At 45.2% G+C, this 19200-nt stretch overlaps 3 protein-coding genes across 4 annotated transcripts; 1 reads left to right on the forward strand and 2 right to left on the reverse strand.

Annotated features, from left to right (window-relative positions):
• Positions 1–8503: 8503 nt before the first annotated feature.
• Positions 8504–9648, reverse strand: LOC119299218 (senescence-specific cysteine protease SAG39-like). The gene is made up of 2 exons (XM_037576474.1): positions 9216–9648; positions 8504–9135 (listed from the first exon to the last, which is right to left on the reverse strand). Exons 1-2 carry the CDS (start codon positions 9646–9648, stop codon positions 8504–8506), a joined length of 1065 nt encoding a protein of 354 aa, XP_037432371.1.
• Positions 9649–11579: 1931 nt separating this feature from the next.
• On the forward strand, positions 11580–13872 carry LOC119299413 (39S ribosomal protein L54, mitochondrial-like). Its single transcript, XM_037576648.1, has 2 exons — positions 11580–11810; positions 13153–13872. Exon 2 carries the CDS (start codon positions 13172–13174, stop codon positions 13559–13561), a length of 390 nt encoding a protein of 129 aa, XP_037432545.1. The 5' UTR covers positions 11580–11810; positions 13153–13171; the 3' UTR covers positions 13562–13872.
• Positions 13873–14846: 974 nt separating this feature from the next.
• LOC119299415 (putative FBD-associated F-box protein At5g22720) lies at positions 14847–18258 on the reverse strand. 2 transcript variants are annotated; one of them, XM_037576649.1, is made up of 3 exons: positions 17191–18258; positions 16962–17105; positions 14847–15423 (listed from the first exon to the last, which is right to left on the reverse strand). In XM_037576649.1, exons 1-3 carry the CDS (start codon positions 18217–18219, stop codon positions 14995–14997), a joined length of 1602 nt encoding a protein of 533 aa, XP_037432546.1. In that variant the 5' UTR covers positions 18220–18258; the 3' UTR covers positions 14847–14994. The 2 variants fall into 2 exon arrangements, with proteins under 2 accessions (XP_037432546.1, XP_037432547.1); XM_037576650.1 differs by having other exon boundaries at positions 15130–15423; positions 16936–17105.
• Between the last annotated feature and the right edge of the window lie 942 nt (positions 18259–19200).

Here is a 19200-nt window from a genome sequence, read left to right on the forward strand (position 1 = left end):
CATGAGATCGTGTAACTCCCGGATACCGTAGGAGTGCTTTGGGTATGCCAAACGTCACAACGTAACTGGGTGACTATAAAGGTAGACTACGGGTATCTCCGAAAGTGTCTGTTGGGTGACATGGATCAAGACTGGGATTTGTCACTCCGTATGACGGAGAGGTATCACTAGACCCACTCGGTAATGCATCATCATAATGAGCTCAGAGTGACCAAGTGTCTGGTCACGGGATCATGCATTACGGTACGAGTAAAGTGACTTGCCGGTAACGAGATTGAACGAGGTATTGGGATACCGACGATCGAATCTCAGGCAAGTAACATATCGATAGACAAAGGGAATAGCGTACAGGATTGATTGAATCCTCGACATCGTGGTTCATCCGATGAGATCATCGTGGAGCATGTGGGAGCCAACATGGGTATCCGGATCACGCTGTTGGTTATTGACCGGAGAGTCGTCTCGGTCATGTCTGCTTGTCTCCCGAACCCGTAGGGTCTACACACTTAAGGTTCGGTGACGCTAGGGTTATGAAGATATGTATATGCAGAAACCCGAATGTTGTTCGGAGTCCCGGATGAGATCCCGGACGTCACGAGGAGTTCCGGAATGGTCCGGAGGTAAAGAATTATATATAGGAAGTGCTATTTCGGGCATCGGGACAAGTTTCGGGGTTATCGGTATTGTACCGGGACCATCGGAAGGGTCCCGGGGGTCCACCGGGTGGGGCCACCTGTCCCGGGGGGCCACATGGGCTGTAGGGGGTGCGCCTTGGCCTAGATGGGCCAAGGGCACCAGCCCCTATAGGCCCATGCGCCTAGGGTTTCCACCATGGAAGAGTCCATGTGGTGGAAGGCACCCCTAGGTGCCTTGGGGGGGAGGGAAACCTCCCCTTGGCCGCCGCCCCCCCTAGTAGATCTCATCTACTAGGGCCGGCGCCCCCCCTGGCACCCCTATATATAGTGGGGGGGAGAGGAGGGATTTCACACCAGCCCCTGGCGCCTCCATCTCCCCCCGTTACGTCTCTCCCTCGTAGTCTCGGCGAAGCCCTGCTGCTGTGACGCCCTGCATCCACCACCACGCCGTCGTGCTGCTGGATCTTCATCAACCTCTCCTTTCCCCTTGCTGGATCAAGAAGGAGGAGACGTCTCCCGTCCCGTACGTGTGTTGAACGCGGAGGTGCCGTCCGTTCGGCGCTGGTCATCGGTGATTTGGATCACGTCGAGTACGACTACATCATCACCGTTCTTTTGAACGCTTCCATGCGCGATCTACAAAGGTATGTAGATGCATCTAATCACTCGTTGCTAGATGAACTCCTAGATGATCTTGGTGAAACGAGTAGGAAAATTTTTGTTTTCTGCAACGTTCCCCAACAAAGCCTTCTTCTTCCTCATCACAGTACGACCCCAACTATTATTATGGATATCAGCCAGGCCAGCCGTGGCCATAGACCAACTTAGGCCAAAAGCCTAAGCTTGGGGGAGTACGTATTTCTCACCGACGTTACATTTATGTTCACACACACTCATTGCTAGATGTCGGTGCTCATACTTTTTCATTGTATCATCCATGCTAGTTTATTTCCTTTTATGCTTTCTTCTTGTGTGTTTAATAAACCTTAAGAAAAACCCAAAAAATAGTTGTATCTTTTAATTAATTTACTTTCCATGCTTGTAGTAGTAATTAAAAAGAAAACCCAAAAATATTTCATGTTCTTCTTTTGCTTGTTGGGAGCTTTCCCGTGTAAATAGTTTTATTTCTTTTCTTTGGGGGTCAGTAGGAGAAGACCATGATTAAATTGTTGAAGTGGCTCTTATATGCTTTATTGTTGATTTAACCAAGAGCCCATATTGCTTTGTATTCTCCTGTTTATTGAATGCTCGCAGATTCCAGCTTAGTCCAATGCACGTTCACTCTTATTATTATTCACATCGTTCAGTCGTGCAAGTGAAAGGCAATTATGATGATATATGATGGACTGACTGAGATGAGAAAAGCTGGTACGAACTCGACCTCTTTTGTTTTTGTAGATATGATGAGTTCATTGTTCTTGATTCAGCTTGTTATGAATAAACATGTTTGCAATGACAATTAGAGATCATAGTTGCTTGTGCCATGCTTGATTAGCTATGAGTTATAATGGTTTACCTTGCGTGCCAACATGCTATTAAAATGGTTATGATGTGGTATGATAGGGTGGTATCCTCCTTTGAATGATTTAAGTGACTTGACTTGGCACATGTTCATGCATGTAGTTGAAACAAATCAACATAGCCTTCACGATATTTATGTTTATAGTGGATTATATCCTACTCATGCTTGCATCCAATGTTTATTAATTTTAATGCATGTACATGGCTGTTGTCGCTCTCTAGTTGGTCGCTTCCCAGTCTTTTGCTAGCCTTCACTTGTACTAAGCGGGAATACTGCTTGTGCATCCAATCCCTTAAACCCCAAAGTTATTCCAGATGAGTCCACTATACCTTCCTATATGCGGTATCTACCTGCCGTTCCAAGTAAATTTGTATGTGCCAAACTCTAAACCTTCAAATAATCATCTTGTTTTGTATGCTCGAATAGCTCATGTATCAACTAGGGTTGCTTGTATCTTCCATGTTAGGCACGTTATTCGCAAGAGGAGTGGACTCCTCTCCTCACTCACGAGATAAATGACTGGTCACCGGGATGCCCAGCCCCATGCTTTATGCAAACTAAATCAAAATAATTGCAAACAAAACTCCCCCTGGGACCTGATGTATGTTGGAGGCACTCGTTGTTTCGAGCAAGCCATGATGTTTGTTGGTGGAGGGGGAGTATAAACTTTACCATTCTGTTTGGGAACAGCCTATAATGTGTGTAGCATGGAAGATATCACCATCTCTTGGTTGTTATGTTGACAATGAAAGTATACCGCTCAAAATGTTATTCACCTCTATTTCAAAACCGAGCTCTGGCACCTTTACAAATCCTTGCTTCCCTCTGCGAAAGGCCTGTCTATTTACTTTTATGTTGAGTCATCATCCTCTTATTAAAAAGCACCAATTGGAGAGCACCGCTGTCATTTGCATTCATTATTGTTAATTTATATTGGGTGTGACTATGATTGGATCTCTTTTACCATGAATTACAATGTCTAGTCAGTCCTTGATCTTTAAAGGTGCTCTGCATTTATGTTTTGCGGTCTCAGAAAGGGCTAGCGAGATACCATCTTGTTATATCATATTATGATTGTTTTGAGAAAGTGTTGTCACTCGAGATTTATTATTATGGCTTGCTAGTTGATTATGCTATTGATATGGGTAATTATGAGACCTGAGAATTATTGCAAATATGGTTAGTTATAATCTTTGCTGAAAACTTGAATGCTAGCTTGACATATTTATAACAACAAGAGCAAACAGAGTTTGTAAAAGTTTTTCTTTATTTCTTTCAGTTTGTCAACTGAATTGCTTGAGGACAAGCAAGGGTTTAAGCTTGGGAGAGTTGATACGTCCCCGTCGTATCTACCTTTCCAAACACTTTTGCCCTTGTTTTGGACTCTAACTTGTATGATTTGAATGGAACTAACCCGGACTGACGTTGTTTTCAGCAGAATTTCCATGATGTTGTTTTATGTGCAGAAAACAAAAGTTCTCGGAATGACTTGAAACTCCACGGAATATCTTACAATAAATAATAAAAAATCCTCGCCAAAGATGAAGACCAGGGGGCCCACATCCTTGCCACGAGGGTGGGGGCGCCCCCCCCCCCCAGGGCGCGCCCCCTACCTCATGGGCCCCCTGGAGACCTCCCGACTCCAACTCCAACTCTATATAACTGCTTTCAGGGAGAAAAAATAGGAGAGAAGAAATCATCGCGTTTTACGATACGGAGCCGCTGCCAAGCCCTAAAACCTCTCGGGAGGGCTCATCTGGAGTTCGTTTGGGGCTCCGGAGAGGGGGATTCGTCGCCGTCGTCATCATCAACCATCCTCCATCACCAATTTCATGATGCTCACCACCGTGCGTGAGTAATTCCATCGTAGGCTTGCTGGACGGTGATGGGTTGGATGAGATTTATCATGTAATCGAGTTAGTTTTGTTAGGGTTTGATCCCTAGTATCCACTATGTTCTGAGATTGATGTTGCTATGACTTTGCTATGCTTAATGCTTGTCACTAGGGTCCGAGTGCCATGATTTCAGATCTGAACTATGTTTTCATCAATATATGAGTGTTCTTGATCCTAACTTGCAAGTCTATAGTCACCTATTATGTGTTATGATCCGTTAACCCCGAAGTGACAATAATCGGGATACTTACCGGTGATGATCGTAGTTTGAGGAGTTCATGTATTCACTATGTGCTAATGCTTTGTTCCGGTTCTCTATTAAAAGGAGGCCTTAATATCCCTTAGTTTCCATTAGGACCCCGCCGCCACGGGAGGGTAGGACAAAAGATGTCATGCAAGTTCTTTTCCATAAGCACGTATGACTATATTCGGAATACATGCCTACATTACACTGACGAATTGGAGCTAGTTCTGTGTCACCCTATGTTATGACTGTTACATGATGAACCGCATCCGGCATAATTATCCATCATTGATCCAATGCCTACGAGCTTTCCATGTACTGGTTTACGCTTATTTACTTTCCCGTTGTTATTGTTACAATCACTACATAATACCAAAAATGTTGCTTTGCTTTCATTACTCTTTTGTTACCGTTACCACCACTATCATATTACTTTGCCAGTAAACACTTTGCTGCAGATACTAAGTTTCCAGGTGTGGTTGAATTGACAACTCAGCTGCTAATACTTGAGAATATTCTTTGGCTCCCCTTGTGTCGAATCAATAAATTTGGGTTGAATACTCTACCCTCGAAAGCTATTGCGATCCCCTATACTTGTGGGTTATCATTCCCCTATAAAAATGTATCAACATTCATGAAGTAAGTCCTGGAGCTTCCTCTCTCTCTCCCTCTCTCCCTCCCTCTCTCTCTAATGACCCGTTTTGTGTGGGCGAGGATAGTTGGCTGGCTCGCAGCTCTCACATGAAGGGACTCCGGACCTCTGAAGCACGTGACGGGAATGGCAAATCCAGGTGCAACAGAAATAAGCGCCGGAACAATAACAGTGTCCTAGCGATGCCGAGGACCTGGCAGTCAATGTATTGTACAGTGGCTCACGGACTGGACCCAAAAAGAGGCCCTTTAAAGGGAATAAGGATGGCTCAAGTGCTCTGGATAAAATACTTGATAGGCCTTGCCAGATTCATGGCACCTCGAATAAGCCCGCCAACCACACCAATTGAAATTGTTGGGTGTTCAGGCAGGCCGGCAAATCAGTAGTCGAGGGGTCGAGCAAGGACCAGTCTCAGAGCAACGATGAGGATGAACCACGCAGGACAAATAGCGGTGGCCAAATTAAGTTCCCTTTCGATGTAAGATGTGAATATGATCTTTCTCACGCACATTCCTAAGAAGGAGCGAAAATGTGCACTTCGGGACATCTACGCCTTAGAGCCTATAGCCCCGAAATTCAACCCGTGATTGGCTTGCCCGATCACTTTTGACAAGAAGGATCACCCGACCAGTATCCGTCATGGCGGGTCGGCTGCCCTAGTGCTAGACCCCATTGTCGATGGATTCCACTTAAACCGTGTCCTTATGGACGACGGGAGTAGTCTCAACCTGATCTATGCCGACACAGTCAGAAAAATGGGAACCGATTCATCACAAATCAAGCCCAGTAACACCACATTCAAGGGTGTCATACCCGACGTGAAGGCCCAATGTGTTGGCACCGTAACACTGGAAGTTGTTTTCGGCTCACCCGAGAACTTCTGCAGCGAGGACTTAATTTTTGATATATAGTCCCCTTCCGCAGCGGATACCATGCGTTGCTTGGTCGTACTGCGTTTGTCCGCTTCAACGCGGTGCCACACTACACTTACCCAAACCTCAAGATGTCGGGGCCCAATGATGTCATTACCATTAATGGCAACACAGAGCGCTCCCTCCATACAGAGGAGCAAACAGCTGCCTTCGCAGCTGATCTCCAGGCGGCCGAGGAAGCGGCCCGACGTACAACTCGACAAGATCCATCGGGATCCTCAAAGCGCGTCCGTGCTATCACTCCAGCCCTAGCCAAACTCGTGTGAACCCTAAATAGGGGAACAGGCTCCCCAGCTCCTCTCCTCTGATACTCCCTCCATTCCACAATGTAGTGCTTCCTCTATCCACGTGCTTCAACTTTGACCGTAAATTTAACTACCAAGACCGATTGCGGCGGGAGTAAAAATTATATCAGTGAATTCGTATTCAAAAGAAGTTTTCAATTATATAATTTTTCTCCCGCCGCAGTTGGTCTCGTTGGTTAAATTTATGGTCAAAGTTGGACCTCGGAAAGTACGGGCGCACTATATTTTGGAATGAAGGGAGTAGCATACAACATACCTCGAGTACATAATTTTGCACTTAAAATTCCATGGGAGATTGGGGAGCATAACTTTATAAAAGGAGTGTGTTATCTTTGGTCACCCGTACACGCAACCACCGAAACCTAGTGTCTCTTCAGCACTATAAAAGGCCCACCAGGAAGTACATCTCGGCAGCAGAAAGCTGTCACACTACGACTTTAGCCTTGTTAGGGGCTCCGCTCCTCAAATGCGTCTAGCATAGCCTATGCAGTATAGCTGGCAGTATTTACCAACCTTGGATTAGACAAGAAAGAGTTGGTCAACAGCACGGAGGCACAGACGTGCGGCAGGGAAGACATGGGACACATCGCCCGCATTTTTAAAGCCTTGTATCACACTCCTTTTTTCTTCTTCCTATATTATCTCTGTATTTTTAAAGTTTTTAAAAAAAATCTAGCTCGGCATGTGTGGTTAAACCTTATGAATGAAGAAACAAACCTCTTTTTGGTCCTTGCACAAATTTACGTGTCATTTTTTCGTCCTTGCCTAGTAGCAATAGAGAAACCATTTGCAACATACAGATGAGTCCGGCTTTCAACCGGGCTCTCTCTCTCTCTCATTTCTCAAGAAGACTATGCTTTTTACCAGCTATGCACAATGCATGTATTGAGCACATCATCGTCATTTCTCTTATGGCCAGAATTGGCATCCTACGACAGAGTTGCCAACCACAACAAGCAAACTACTTGCGCTGTGCTCCTTGCATCCTACGGCACAGTCGCCAACCTCGACGTGACACAACTAGAGGAGCTAGGCTATGGAGTTTGCAACTTTGGCAACCTTTCATTGGGTGTTGAGGTCCCAAGAGGTAGACACAGTTGCCCCAAGAACTCCATGACAAACACAACATAAAGGCCTAATTGTTCCTTTTTGCCCTCTGCTAGAAGTACTGGCTCACAAGGTTGATAATTGCTAGTGGAATTTGTCGATTAATAAAATTTAAGCTTGCAACCGTTGTGATGCATGTTGTTTCGTGACACATTGTGGATGGAATTTGACCACTGAAGCAATTGCCACCGGTATACCTATGATCGCAATAGGGCAATGGACGGACCAACCGACCACTGCAAAGTATGTAGGGAGTGCGCGGGGGCTCGGCTTGTGTGCACGTCGAGATGAGAAGTGCCTGGTGAGAAGGGAAGAGGTGGAGTGGTGCATCAAAGAAGTGATGGGTGTCGAGGAGTACAAAGGAATGCTTCTAAGGGGATGTTGAAGGCCAAAGAGGCAATGCAGGAAGGAGGAACTCTTACAAGAACATTACAGATTTTGCAGCCAAATTGATCCCTCTATCCCCAAATATATGGCGTATAAATTTAGTCAAAAATTCAATGCTTCCTAAGTTTGACCAAATATATAAGAATAGCACCAACAATAATATTAAACGAATACACTATAAAAATATATCTAATGGTAAGTATATTTATATTGATTTGGTATTTTTTTGCAAAAAGATTTGGTATTGTTTACCTTCACATATTTGTATATACGGAATTTCAAACTTAGAAAGCGTTGACTTTTTGACTCAGTTTATACGCCATGTATTTAGTGACGAAGGGAGTATATCAAATTAAGACCCTTTTTTTTATTAGAGAGACAATGTTAAGTTGCCAAGCTACACTGAACATTTGAGTCTCTTTTGTTGTAAAACCGAGTGGTTTCGAATAACTGCTGCTTACTACTGCAGAAATAAGATATCCGACTATGGTAAGTACACTAATACTCATGTGAGGACCAGAGGTGTGTGAATAGTAGATTTCTGATTGAAGAATCATTTTTCGAAAAGGGTGGTAAAAGAATAATGCAGGTTGTACACATTCATATGAGTAATGCTACACGTACAAACGAGTTACAAGCTTTTACAAAGAGGGTTAATTTGATTGGTCAATAGATGGGGAGGCGGCCCACCTCCCTGAAAATCAGGAAGGGGGGGCAAGTTTGTGATTGGTTAGTATATGGAAAAAAATTCTAGTCGGTGTGTAATTGTGTGTAACTCCTTATGTTTAGCATTATTGCATCCATATATATACACCACAAACGCTTCAAAGGTGGATCGATTTACAAGCTAGTAGGATAGGAATGAAGCAGCTGGCTACGCCGTGGGGTAGGAAGGGCAGCATGGCGAGCCCGCAGAGGCTCTGCTTGTCGGCGACGTCCCTCTCCATCCTGATAAAGTCGTCCTCGCCCCACCCCGCACCCCACGAGTTCTTCATCACCCAGAACTTGGTCCCGTCCCCGGCCACGCCGTACCCGACGGCCGCGATGCCGTGGTCGAGCTGCGTGCCGCACGCGCCAGAGAGCACGCCGCCCTTGTAGAACCGGAAGAGGTTGTCCCCGCCGTCGACGGCCAGGGACACAGGCTGCGCCGCCACCGCCTTAAGTAGCGACGCCTCGTCGTTGGCCGGCACATCCTCATGCCCCGTGATGGTCGCCGCGGCCGTGCTGGAGTCGCAGGTGCTGCCGTCTGCACCGGTGTAGGGGTAGTCGGCCTCGGTGGCGAGGCCGCTGTTTTTGACGACGAACTCGAAGGCGTTGTCCATGAGCCCGCCCTCGCAGCCCTTGTCTGTGTCGTCGCAGTCCACCAGCTCCTGCTCCGAGAGGGAGACCAGCTTGCCCGTGCTCAGCTTCACGATGCCCTCCATGGAGGCCACCGTGGAGAACGCCCAGCAACACCGTAAAATGTCACAAACGAGTCAGCATACTCCAGTCCATTGTTTCATCACGTACGCAATGTATTGGGTCCGTGTTGCTTACCGCATTGGCCTTGGTCTTTGATGGGAGTGACGGCGCCATTGGTCCTCCAGTCGACGGAGGCCGGGAGGTCGTCGAGGCTTGCGTTCGCGTACCTGAACCCGGTGCTCCGGCCCTTGTTAGTCACAGCAACTGGCTTGTATCCGGTGTGGGTAGCCCTGAACTCGTCCTCGGTGATATCGGCAAACTGGTTGGCCTCCAGCCAAAACTTGCTGTTCCCGGCGTTCGTGGACTCGTTGAAAGCAACGTTGGCCTTGAAAGCCTCCAGCCGCCTTGCTTTCTCGGCGGCGTCACCGTACACGCGGCCATACTTGCCCATCCACTGCTCGTGCCTCGCGGCCATGGACGCATCGTCGGCGAGGTCGCGGGCCGCCAGTGCGCCACTGAGCGCGCAGGTGCACGCCAAAACGAGAACTACCCAGTAATAACTAGCCATGGCTGGTAGGGGTGGAAGATTGATGGAGAAAGTTGTGCTGGATCTTGTTTGTGTGATGATACATGTGGGTGTAATGAGGATTATATATAGATATGACATGAGATGGTTGGTGTGCAGTGAACTGCTTAATTTGATTCTGGGGCAGTGATTGCTGCGTGCCGTGAGAGGGCGAACGGAAGATTAGTTCTAATCTTTTGTTAAACAAATGCACGGAATTGCTTTGGGGGCGAGCTGGCTTGGTGAGAACAACACTAGTTAATATTATTCGACTGAAGAATGTTGAACATCTTGTTACATCGTTGAACAAGATGTCGATTAACTAATTAGCTGTACACGACCTGTAAAATAAATACTGATTAATTAAGCATTGTGTACCAATAAGAAAAAGAATGCACTTAGTTATAGAAGGTACGGAAGAAGCAAAACAGGAATTCAAGACCGTCCTCATCACACCCACATAATATATGCAAAGTAATGGATCCTTCCAAGCCAAAACAGGAAATGAAAAAGAAGAAGAAAAAAACAGACATCCATAGCACTTTGTGCGAGGCCTGCAATGAAATGTGAAATCACGGATCAAAGAAATGGCATCCAAACTTTGTGCATGGCCAGTGTTTTCTAGCCAAATGTTGTATGCTAAGCGTACCACATGTGACAATATATTTGTAAGAAGAGTAGGGCGTTTTGGACCTTGGCCTTCATGGAGGCCGAATTTTCTGAAGAATAATAAAATTCAAACTTATCAGTTTCAAAAAAGATTGTACAAGTATGTGTACAAGGATATAATGTGTATGTGTGTATTACTTTTGGGTGAAATACCTTGAAATGCGAGCTGTACAAATAAAAACAAAATCATGGATTATAAGGATGAATGGTGCATATAATAAAAAGGCGCATAATTTTTTTGCAACACTCATTTTAACATATTTTATCTTGAAAATTTACACACTTGTACATTAATGTCTATAAGTATATGTGTATTTAAAAAAAATCTGAAACATACAATCTTGGTCATCTTAAATTCAGCCTCCATGGAGACCGACCTCCATTCAGCATTTTCGTTGTCTGCTATATATAGTCTACTAAGTCTAGTAAGATTCACAATGTCAATCATATTTGCGGGAAACCTGTTCAAAAGTAAGTTTTGCACGGCAGGCCTGAACTAAAATGATACGGCTTAGTTGAGAAACTGCACTGGCTGTGTAACCTGAAGACGTCATGGCGGTGACCTTCCTGGAACTCATTGTGCTGGAGTATGTTCCTTGGCACATGCGCGGATTTAATGAAGGTAGGTGGGTAGACTGATGTTGTTTCAACGCAGAGAGAAGGTATGCGCAATGAACGAGCAACGGGCGGCAAGCCACTTCAATGCCGACTTCAGTGTCGCGTCTGATGTGGGCCGACATGAATACGGGCAGCTGACTTCGGGCGGGAAAACGTGCAGGCGTGGAAGAGAGTTTTTTGGTGGGCCAGATTAGTCAAAGGTGTACGTGGCAGCAATTTATACGCCCAGACCCCCTCGCTAGATTGTCTAGAAAAACACGTCTGGATCGGTTGATGGATCGATGATGGCAAAACAGTCATAGTCAAATGGTTGCGGGCGACTCGACGTGGGAGATGCCCTAAGACCAAGTACAATAAAATGACACAAGCATGCTATAAGCACTAGAATATTATACTATCTTTTTTTAATAAAAGAAAAGGAAGAGAAGCAGACTCTTGATTAGTAGCCGGCGCTTTGTGAGATTGTAAGATGGATCAACTATTAATAAGTATTTAAATTTTATTATTGTACATGACGGCTATGAGGTTGGAAATAGATAACATGATAACTCTTTATAATCGACCGTTGGCTGTATTATTAACCATGCTTTGAATTGCTATATAGTCTAGTCAAATTCACAATCAGATGAAATGAAATGATACAGCTCTGCTGGTCAACTGCACTCGCTGGAAAAGGGTCCTCGAATCTTGGGCTGCCTCCATCGCCGCCGCCTAGATCCCACGCGTCGCCGCAGCCGGCGTCATACCCCTTCCCTCCCCGGGTTCGTCGCCGAACTTCCCCGCCGCCCGCCGCAGTCTCCTCCCCTCCGACCTCCTGCCACCACCGACCGCCGCCGGCTCCTCCCCATCTTCAACTCTACCGACCGCCACCACCCAAGGTACTCAGCAGCCTAGGCTTCTCTCCCTCTCTCTTTTCTCTTCTGCAAAGATGAGTAATTTCAGAAATGGCGATTTCAGACTGCATATTTCTCTGAAACCAAATACTACTACAGTATTATCCTCGTTCCTTTCTCTTGTGGTAGTTAGAGAGATGACTAATTTCCGACATTCTAATTTCAGGTTGTACTTCTCTGTTGTAATTTTGCTGACACTAGTAATTTCAGATATATTGTACATCTCTTGGTATAATGTTGGCACAGATTGTACTGTGCTTCTTTGTGGTTGGTCCATCTATTGGACCAAAAACAATTATGGGTTTAGCATTTTTAACATCTACATTACACGTAGGATTGGACTAACTACTGCTCTAGGTGGGAAAAAAATCTGCAGCCGCCCCTGCCAAAGTTGTTCATCCTGTGATATATGAGTTTTTAGGAGACTAAAACCCTTATCAGGTGCAGCCCTCCCATGGTTTAACGGTGAATTAAATTCGCTAACCATGTAGTGCCGCATATAGCTTATTGTGAATTGTGCATAATAAATAAATGGTCGAAAGGCGGATGCAGTTCTGATTTTGGGTCGGCTAATGCTTGATGCTGGAAGGTGTGTCTGATGTTCCAATTGATTTTGCTTCAACAAGAAACAGACCGGTGTTTCTGGTCTGCACCTTTCTCATGGTTTTGCTAAACTCCTAGACAAATTTGCTAATCATATTGTGGTGTTCATTGCCTGACATCTTGTGAATGATGCCATACTGCCAATCATGCACTATGGCCTTATGCGGGGAATCGGGGATTATTATAGTTCAGATTTTGCTTTGGTTGGGGCTTGATGCTGGAAATAGCGTTGATGTTCTTCAGGACTTTGGTCTGATCCGGTCTAAATGTTGTTTTATTTGTTTTTACTTTTGCAAGAACCTTTAGATGATGGTTATATCTGATTATCATCTTTAACCATGTGTAATTCATGTATTCAGTTGAACAACATAAGAATTTGGAAATGAATTGCAGTAAACATCTTGAAAGCAGAATTACAAGTCTTAAATGAAACATGTTAGCTTTCGAGCTTTAGTTCCCCATATTACAGTATATAAATAAAGACCTTGTGGCAGAAGCAGGCTGCATAACATGGCCCCAGATCTGATATTCCAGAGTCAGCATACTCCTTGTACATCTATGTACTAATTATACGACCTTCTGTTCAAATGCCTTGATTCGTTGCGGATTTTGAACCTTCTTTTTTCTGTCAGCACTGGTGGTTTTCTAATGTTATATCAGTAGACACTTGATTCTTTTTTCAGCAGAGTTAACACTTCTTAGTTGTGATGATTGATGTGTGCAGCTAAAATATCGACCCAGGAATGGCAGTGTCCTGGACACGAGTATTGAAGAGTGGAGTTATTCCAAGAGACGCAACTCAATTGGTTGGGACAAGAGGCTTTGCCGTTGTGGCCAAGGGAAAGAAGGACGGAAAAGGTGGCGCGGCTGATGCTAAACCTGTGCCCAGCAAAGAAATGAAGAGCACACGTGTGTTTGGGGTGAATATCCTGAAGGAGGGTTCTGACCCGAATATCCAACCAGACTCTGAGTGCCCTGGCTGGCTGTGGCACATGATCGACAAGCATCTGGTGCTGAGCGAGCTTCGGAGGAAAGATGCCAAGACGCTGCCCTATGAAGACCAGAAGCGTTTCGTCAAGCTGGACAACCGGACTCGGATCAAGGAGAACAATGCTCTCACAGCTAAGAACTGATCAGGACAATCTCATCTCATCATAGTGTCTTCTTATCTGGAGTAGTTGATTTTGGTAATAATGTAGCATTGAAGTCAAGCTCACAGTAGAATGTAGCCTATGCGACCAGCATATTGTTTCTCATGTTCTTGTGAAGATTTAACTTGTGTATCTTGCAGCAAATGCTGTAGCAAGTTTCCCATGCTCCTGCTTGTTTGCGTTTCGCGGTAAGATGTAAGTTTCATGCTTTGAAGTAAAAGATATAGCACAGGGGGGTCCTTGTGATGGTACCTATTATTGGTACAGCTTTGAAATTTGAAACGGTTGGTAAATTATTTATGCTTGTCCCCTCCTTGTCCCAGTGAATTATCACCGACATTTCACAAGCGCGGTGCGTGAACTGACAGATCAATACTTCCATGCATTAAACCAGCGAGGATTTGTTATGCTTGCTAACTTAGATTTTTAACATTCCCAATTAGAAAGTGAGGCAACAGATTTCAGTCAACCATGTAGGTCTTAAACATGTGAACGGTTTGCCAAATGTGAGCCGTGACAACCAGTTGAGAATTACTCCACTTTTCTGTAGTATGCTGATGACACCATCTTGTTTGTGGGAAAACGGTTGCACCGGCTTTTATCACAGGTTTCAGTTGCGCCGGCTTTTATCACAGGTTTGTGCCAATGCGAAATGGCATCAAGTTTTACCGAGGTCATACATGCAGTTCATTCTACTCAAACTCTATCAGAACAACAAACTCTACTAAGTACTACCGAGGTTATACATGAAGAAAATATTCCAAATGGTCAAATAGAACAGTACAAATAAAATTTGAACACACAACTAGCAACGCAATGTAAATTTATAGATCAAACGATATGGCATCATAATATCATGCATCAGACCTAATGCTACAAGCTAAAAGAGATAAGCACGTGAGTATGCAACCCATAAATTGGATGATAGTTACATGCAAAGCAACAAAGGCTCTTTCAGATATGTGAAAGGCCTGAAAAAAAATGGCAAGGGGGTGGTGTTCTAAGCCATTGTTGGTCAAGGATATCCGGTCATGCAATTCAAAGATATTATATGTGATCACTACAGTGCATGCCAAAGACCATGGAGTGCTCTGATGGTAACTAAAATTTTCAGATCAATCAGGAAGGGAAGATGCAAATCTGCAAGCAATGTGACATGCTGCCAGATGGAACAAACATTTGAAGGAGCAAACTTAGGGAAACTGATAGCACAGATTACACAGCAAGCAAAATACCAGTTCATAGTATTTCTGTTTCCCACCAGATATCAATCAGACCACAAATTTAACGCAAAGTTTGCGATGTAAGGCCACCAAAGTCAGGGGCGGCTACCAAAAGAAGCAGATACCATGGATGATTCATAGTTCAGCACATCCAAAAATCTTCCACTCCTCACAGGCATTTTGAAGCAGATGTCATGCCTGTTTCCTACTTTCATCAAATCCAATAAACTTCGACTGCTCCGGAGTGAATATGCTGCTCTCCACTGTTGAAAAAGGGTCCTCGCATGAAAAATCACTTCCTTCTTTAAAACTCCATGCTTTGCCTCCTTCAGGCCCTGCACTCTTAAGAAGCAGCACTTGGCAGCACCTTATGACCTCAGAAGCCTCCTTCAGTTCGGAGAACGCCACGGCTACTGAAAATGGAGTGAAGCTTGGGTTTGCCATTATAATCACCGCAGTCTCCAGCACCTTTGGGAAGATCGACTTGAGGAAGGCAACCTCGCCTTGTTCCCCTCGGAATTCACGGAAATGCATCTCTTTGATGTGCAACATAGCACTTTCAGTAGGACCCTCCTGGAAATTGAGGCTGAGCTTACCAGCGGACCGATTACATTTTCTGGACTGCAAAGGGAGATCAAATCAGTCAATAGTTGGAGAGCAACCGAGGGAGGTGCGCACATTTGGTGAATGAAGAAAGCCTTAACATGTGTTGCTTGAATAACTACATACAGGATTCACTTTCCACAACAGAAGAAAATATAGAAAGTGAAGAGCTCTGATGGTAATTGACTTGACAGGTCTATGCAAATCAATCAGAACAAATAATCTACAAGTGATAAAATCTGCCGCATGAAGGAACAAGTATTACATGCAATATCTAGAGGGAATGGGTCTGTCTAGGACACATCTAGATGTGACATAGTTATGTCACATCTAAACTGATTTTCACTCTGTTTGTGGTCTATTTTTTTTGTCCTAGTTTTTTTTGTTTCTTGTTGATGCATTATATACTTGTGGGAGGTTAGATGTGACATCCTTAAAAAACATCTGGATGTGAATTAGACAAACTGAAAAGAAAAAAGAAATGAGGCTGCAATCTTTCAATATTAAAAAATCGGAGATACATTCCTGAGCTGATGCAAACTAGTACGTATTATGCAAAGATTAAAATCGCCCATGAAAGTGCAGCTATTGCGGCGCAATCGCTGCCTGGGATGCTTCCCGCAACGCTATGGCCAAAATTACGCGATCTGCCGCGAGGCCCGCGGTTGCATTTAAGTTTTCATTGAGATCCAGAACATGGCAGGCTCTTGGTTCCCTTGTTTGTGAACTAGTGATGCTTGTTTGTAACTTTTAATAGGTGATGCTTGTTTCAGTTTATGTCTAAGTATATACTGCAATCCTCTGTTTTCCTGCTGAAAACACCCTGTTTTCCTGCTAAAAATGTCCATGTACTAGCTGCCACTAAATGGCTTAGCGGCCGCTATTGCCCGCAATAGCGGCTGTAGCATTTCGGACAAGCTGCCGCGAAATGGAATTGCCCGCGATTTAAAACTTTGGTATTATGTTATATCATACAGACCACTAAGAAACTGTAGACAGCAATGTGCAAGATTACCATATGTATCTGTCATCAGTGTGAAATAAGCATAGCAGGATTGCTATGTTGCTACTAGCTTGCAACAGCTCAAATGCACCAGTGTGAAATAAGAAAACGAACATTTAGATGCTGTGTTCCAGAAAAAGATCTGGACATGCCAGAATTCAAGAAGCAAAGCAATAGAAACAAAAACTGTGCCACCAGAAAAAAAATTATTACCAAATGTCATAGCATAAGCAGATGAGCATGCAATCCCTGGAATTATAGTTGTGTACTCTAGTCAACATATAAAGAAGACATGATCGCTGACGATGAATGGCACCTTAACATGTGGTAGAACTGCATAATTATCAGCATTCACCATAAAGAGCTGACTGACTGACTGTGATGAATAAATGACTTGAAAGGCCTATGCATTCAATCAGAACACACACCATTTACAAGCACTCCCTCCGTCCCACAATATAAGAGCGTTTTTGACACTAGTGGGAGTAATAACATGTAAAATTAAAACTTGAATTAGTGGAAATTACCATGATATGCAGATAGTGGAAATTACCATGATATGCAGTCGCACGACATTGGGAAAGCATTTAAGGAACATGGGCACCATCCTTGCCTCATTGGGGACTCCAAAACGCACATTTAAGCTCAGGATCTTAACGCTTGCGACAGTGGTGGCCGCACTCTCCTTTATCCCAGCCTGAAATTCACCCAATTTAAGAACAAAGATGGCACATTTAACTCATGGACCTCCCACAGTGACAACTGCACAAATGGATACTCACCATTATGACGGTGTCTCCGATCCCCAGGACATGATTGCCTGGCTCCAAGAATCCAAACGAATGTAGCTTGGGGGCATCAAGAATGCTGACCATGGTACACAGGCCACTAGCAGCGTGCCGGCCTCCCTGCAGGATGAGCCGCTCGAGGCGTGGAGCCTTCACCACCGTGACATTCTCCACAACAGAGCTGCAGATTTGCACGCACCGTAGGCTCTGGCTCACGATGCGGAGGCGCAGCCCCTTGTGGCTTCCCTGGATGCTCAGGATCTCCAGGACGGGGCTGCTGGCGACCATGGAGTCGACGTCGCCCTCCCCCATCGCGACGGTGCAGATGCCGAGCTCGCGGAGGTGGGGGAAGGAGGCGCCAGCGCCACGCAGGCCGGCCGTGTCCGGGAGCTTCCAGAGGCCGATGTAGAGGCGGACGACGGAGCTGATGCTGAACAGCGCGTCAGGGAGGGGCACATCGCACGGCCACGGTCGATTGACGAGGACGAGGTCGTGGACGCCCTTGGCGGCGAGGAGCTGGAGCCAGCGCGCGAGCTGGGCCTGGTGCGCGCTCATGTGGCTGCAGGTTAGGTGGACGCGGCGGAAGGGCCCGGGGTGCGACTCGAGGATGCCCGAGACGGCGGCCGTGACGGACGACGAGCTGGGCCGGAGGAAGGCGTCGATGAGGACGGGCTCCGTGGAGAGCCAGACCCGGCGCCAGCGCGAGGCTAGGACGGCGGTGCGCGCGGCGTCCGCGATGGGGAGGCGGGAGACGATGTTGCGGAGGAGGGTGTCGGGGAGGACGCTGATGAGGTCGGCGCTGGCGGGGAGTGCGGGTTCGTGCGCGGCCTCCGTGATGAGGAGGCGGGAGAAGATGCTGCGCCGGGGCGCGTCGGAGACGGGCGGGGCGGGGAGGAGCTCGACGCAGATGTAGGTAAGCAGCTGCTCTGTGGCTCGGTCCAGCTCGTGGGGGTCGATGCCCAGGCGCCGCAAGTAGGCCGCCGTCTCCGGGTCGACGTTGGTGAACGGCGTACGGCCGGCCATGGTCGGCGGCGAGGGTTTTCCCGCTGATTTGTGGGGTTTCCGAGCGGAGGCGAGCGACTAGTGTAGTGGAGACTAGGCTGTGACTGTATATAGCGCTTGGTTCGTTTAGTTGGGCCAAATTCTGGGCCCATGGCTGCTCACTTAGTATTTGTTTAACCCTAAAAAAACTTAGTATTTGTTTTCTCCCCTAAAAAACTTAGTAGTATTTGTTCTGTTCAACTCTCTTATTAATATCACTAAAATCCAAAAGAATTAGGATTGTGTACTTTAAACATTATTTTATGATCTGAGAAAAGACAGAGTTTACACACAGATCCATGTAGATTTCATCCATATATAGTACTACTAAAAGCTGCTAAATGAAAAAAAAAGTTACTTCATTTCTATAGTTTCATTTGAATTTTCTGTCCTCTAAAAAAATGCCTAATTTCTAGTTTGCAAATCACACCGTATATTCTAACCTACATTAATATTATGGTTGTGGATTACACTTGAACTCAGGCCTAGATCTCAGTCGACTTAGACTTAGTTGAGTCTAAGTCCAATGACGCCAGCATCTTTTTTCTCATTTATTTCTGTCATTTTCTCTTATTTTTATGATTTGAAACTTTTTAGCACTACTTGAGCTAAGTATTATTTCAATTTTGCTAAATCTTAGTCAACTTAAGTCAATGCAAAATCTGTCTAACTTTATGCGGAGATCCGCGCAAAATTTATTTAAAATCTGCATGGATCTTCGTGTAATGTCTAAGGGATATAGGACTACTGAAAGTTCTTAAATTCTTGAATTTTTATTTGATTTCTATAGTTTCATTTGAATTTCATTTCCTTTAAAAATAACGCCCACCATTTTTGAGAGTGGCATTGTGTCTTTCTAATCTGTATTAAAGTTATGTTGGGGGTGGGGGTCACACTCTAACTATGGTCCTACTCCCTCCGTTCTAAAATAGATGACATAATTTTACGAAAAGTCTAACGCCC

This window comes from Triticum dicoccoides, chromosome 5A (genome assembly GCF_002162155.2).
Source record: "Triticum dicoccoides isolate Atlit2015 ecotype Zavitan chromosome 5A, WEW_v2.0, whole genome shotgun sequence".
Taxonomy (NCBI): domain Eukaryota; kingdom Viridiplantae; phylum Streptophyta; class Magnoliopsida; order Poales; family Poaceae; genus Triticum; species Triticum dicoccoides.

Coding starts and splice junctions, on each gene's coding strand:
- LOC119299218 (XM_037576474.1), bottom strand. CDS start 9,648: ATGGCTAGTTATTACTGGGTAGTTCTCGTTTTGGCGTGCACCTGCGCG. Junction 9,136..9,215: donor CAAAGACCAAGGCCAATGCG/GTAAGCAACACG, acceptor GTGACATTTTAC/GGTGTTGCTGGGCGTTCTCC.
- LOC119299413 (XM_037576648.1), top strand. CDS start 13,172: ATGGCAGTGTCCTGGACACGAGTATTGAAGAGTGGAGTTATTCCAAGA.
- LOC119299415 (XM_037576649.1), bottom strand. CDS start 18,219: ATGGCCGGCCGTACGCCGTTCACCAACGTCGACCCGGAGACGGCGGCC. Junction 17,106..17,190: donor TCGGAGACACCGTCATAATG/GTGAGTATCCAT, acceptor GGTGAATTTCAG/GCTGGGATAAAGGAGAGTGC. Junction 15,424..16,961: donor TCGTGCGACTGCATATCATG/GTAATTTCCACT, acceptor CTCCCTTTGCAG/TCCAGAAAATGTAATCGGTC.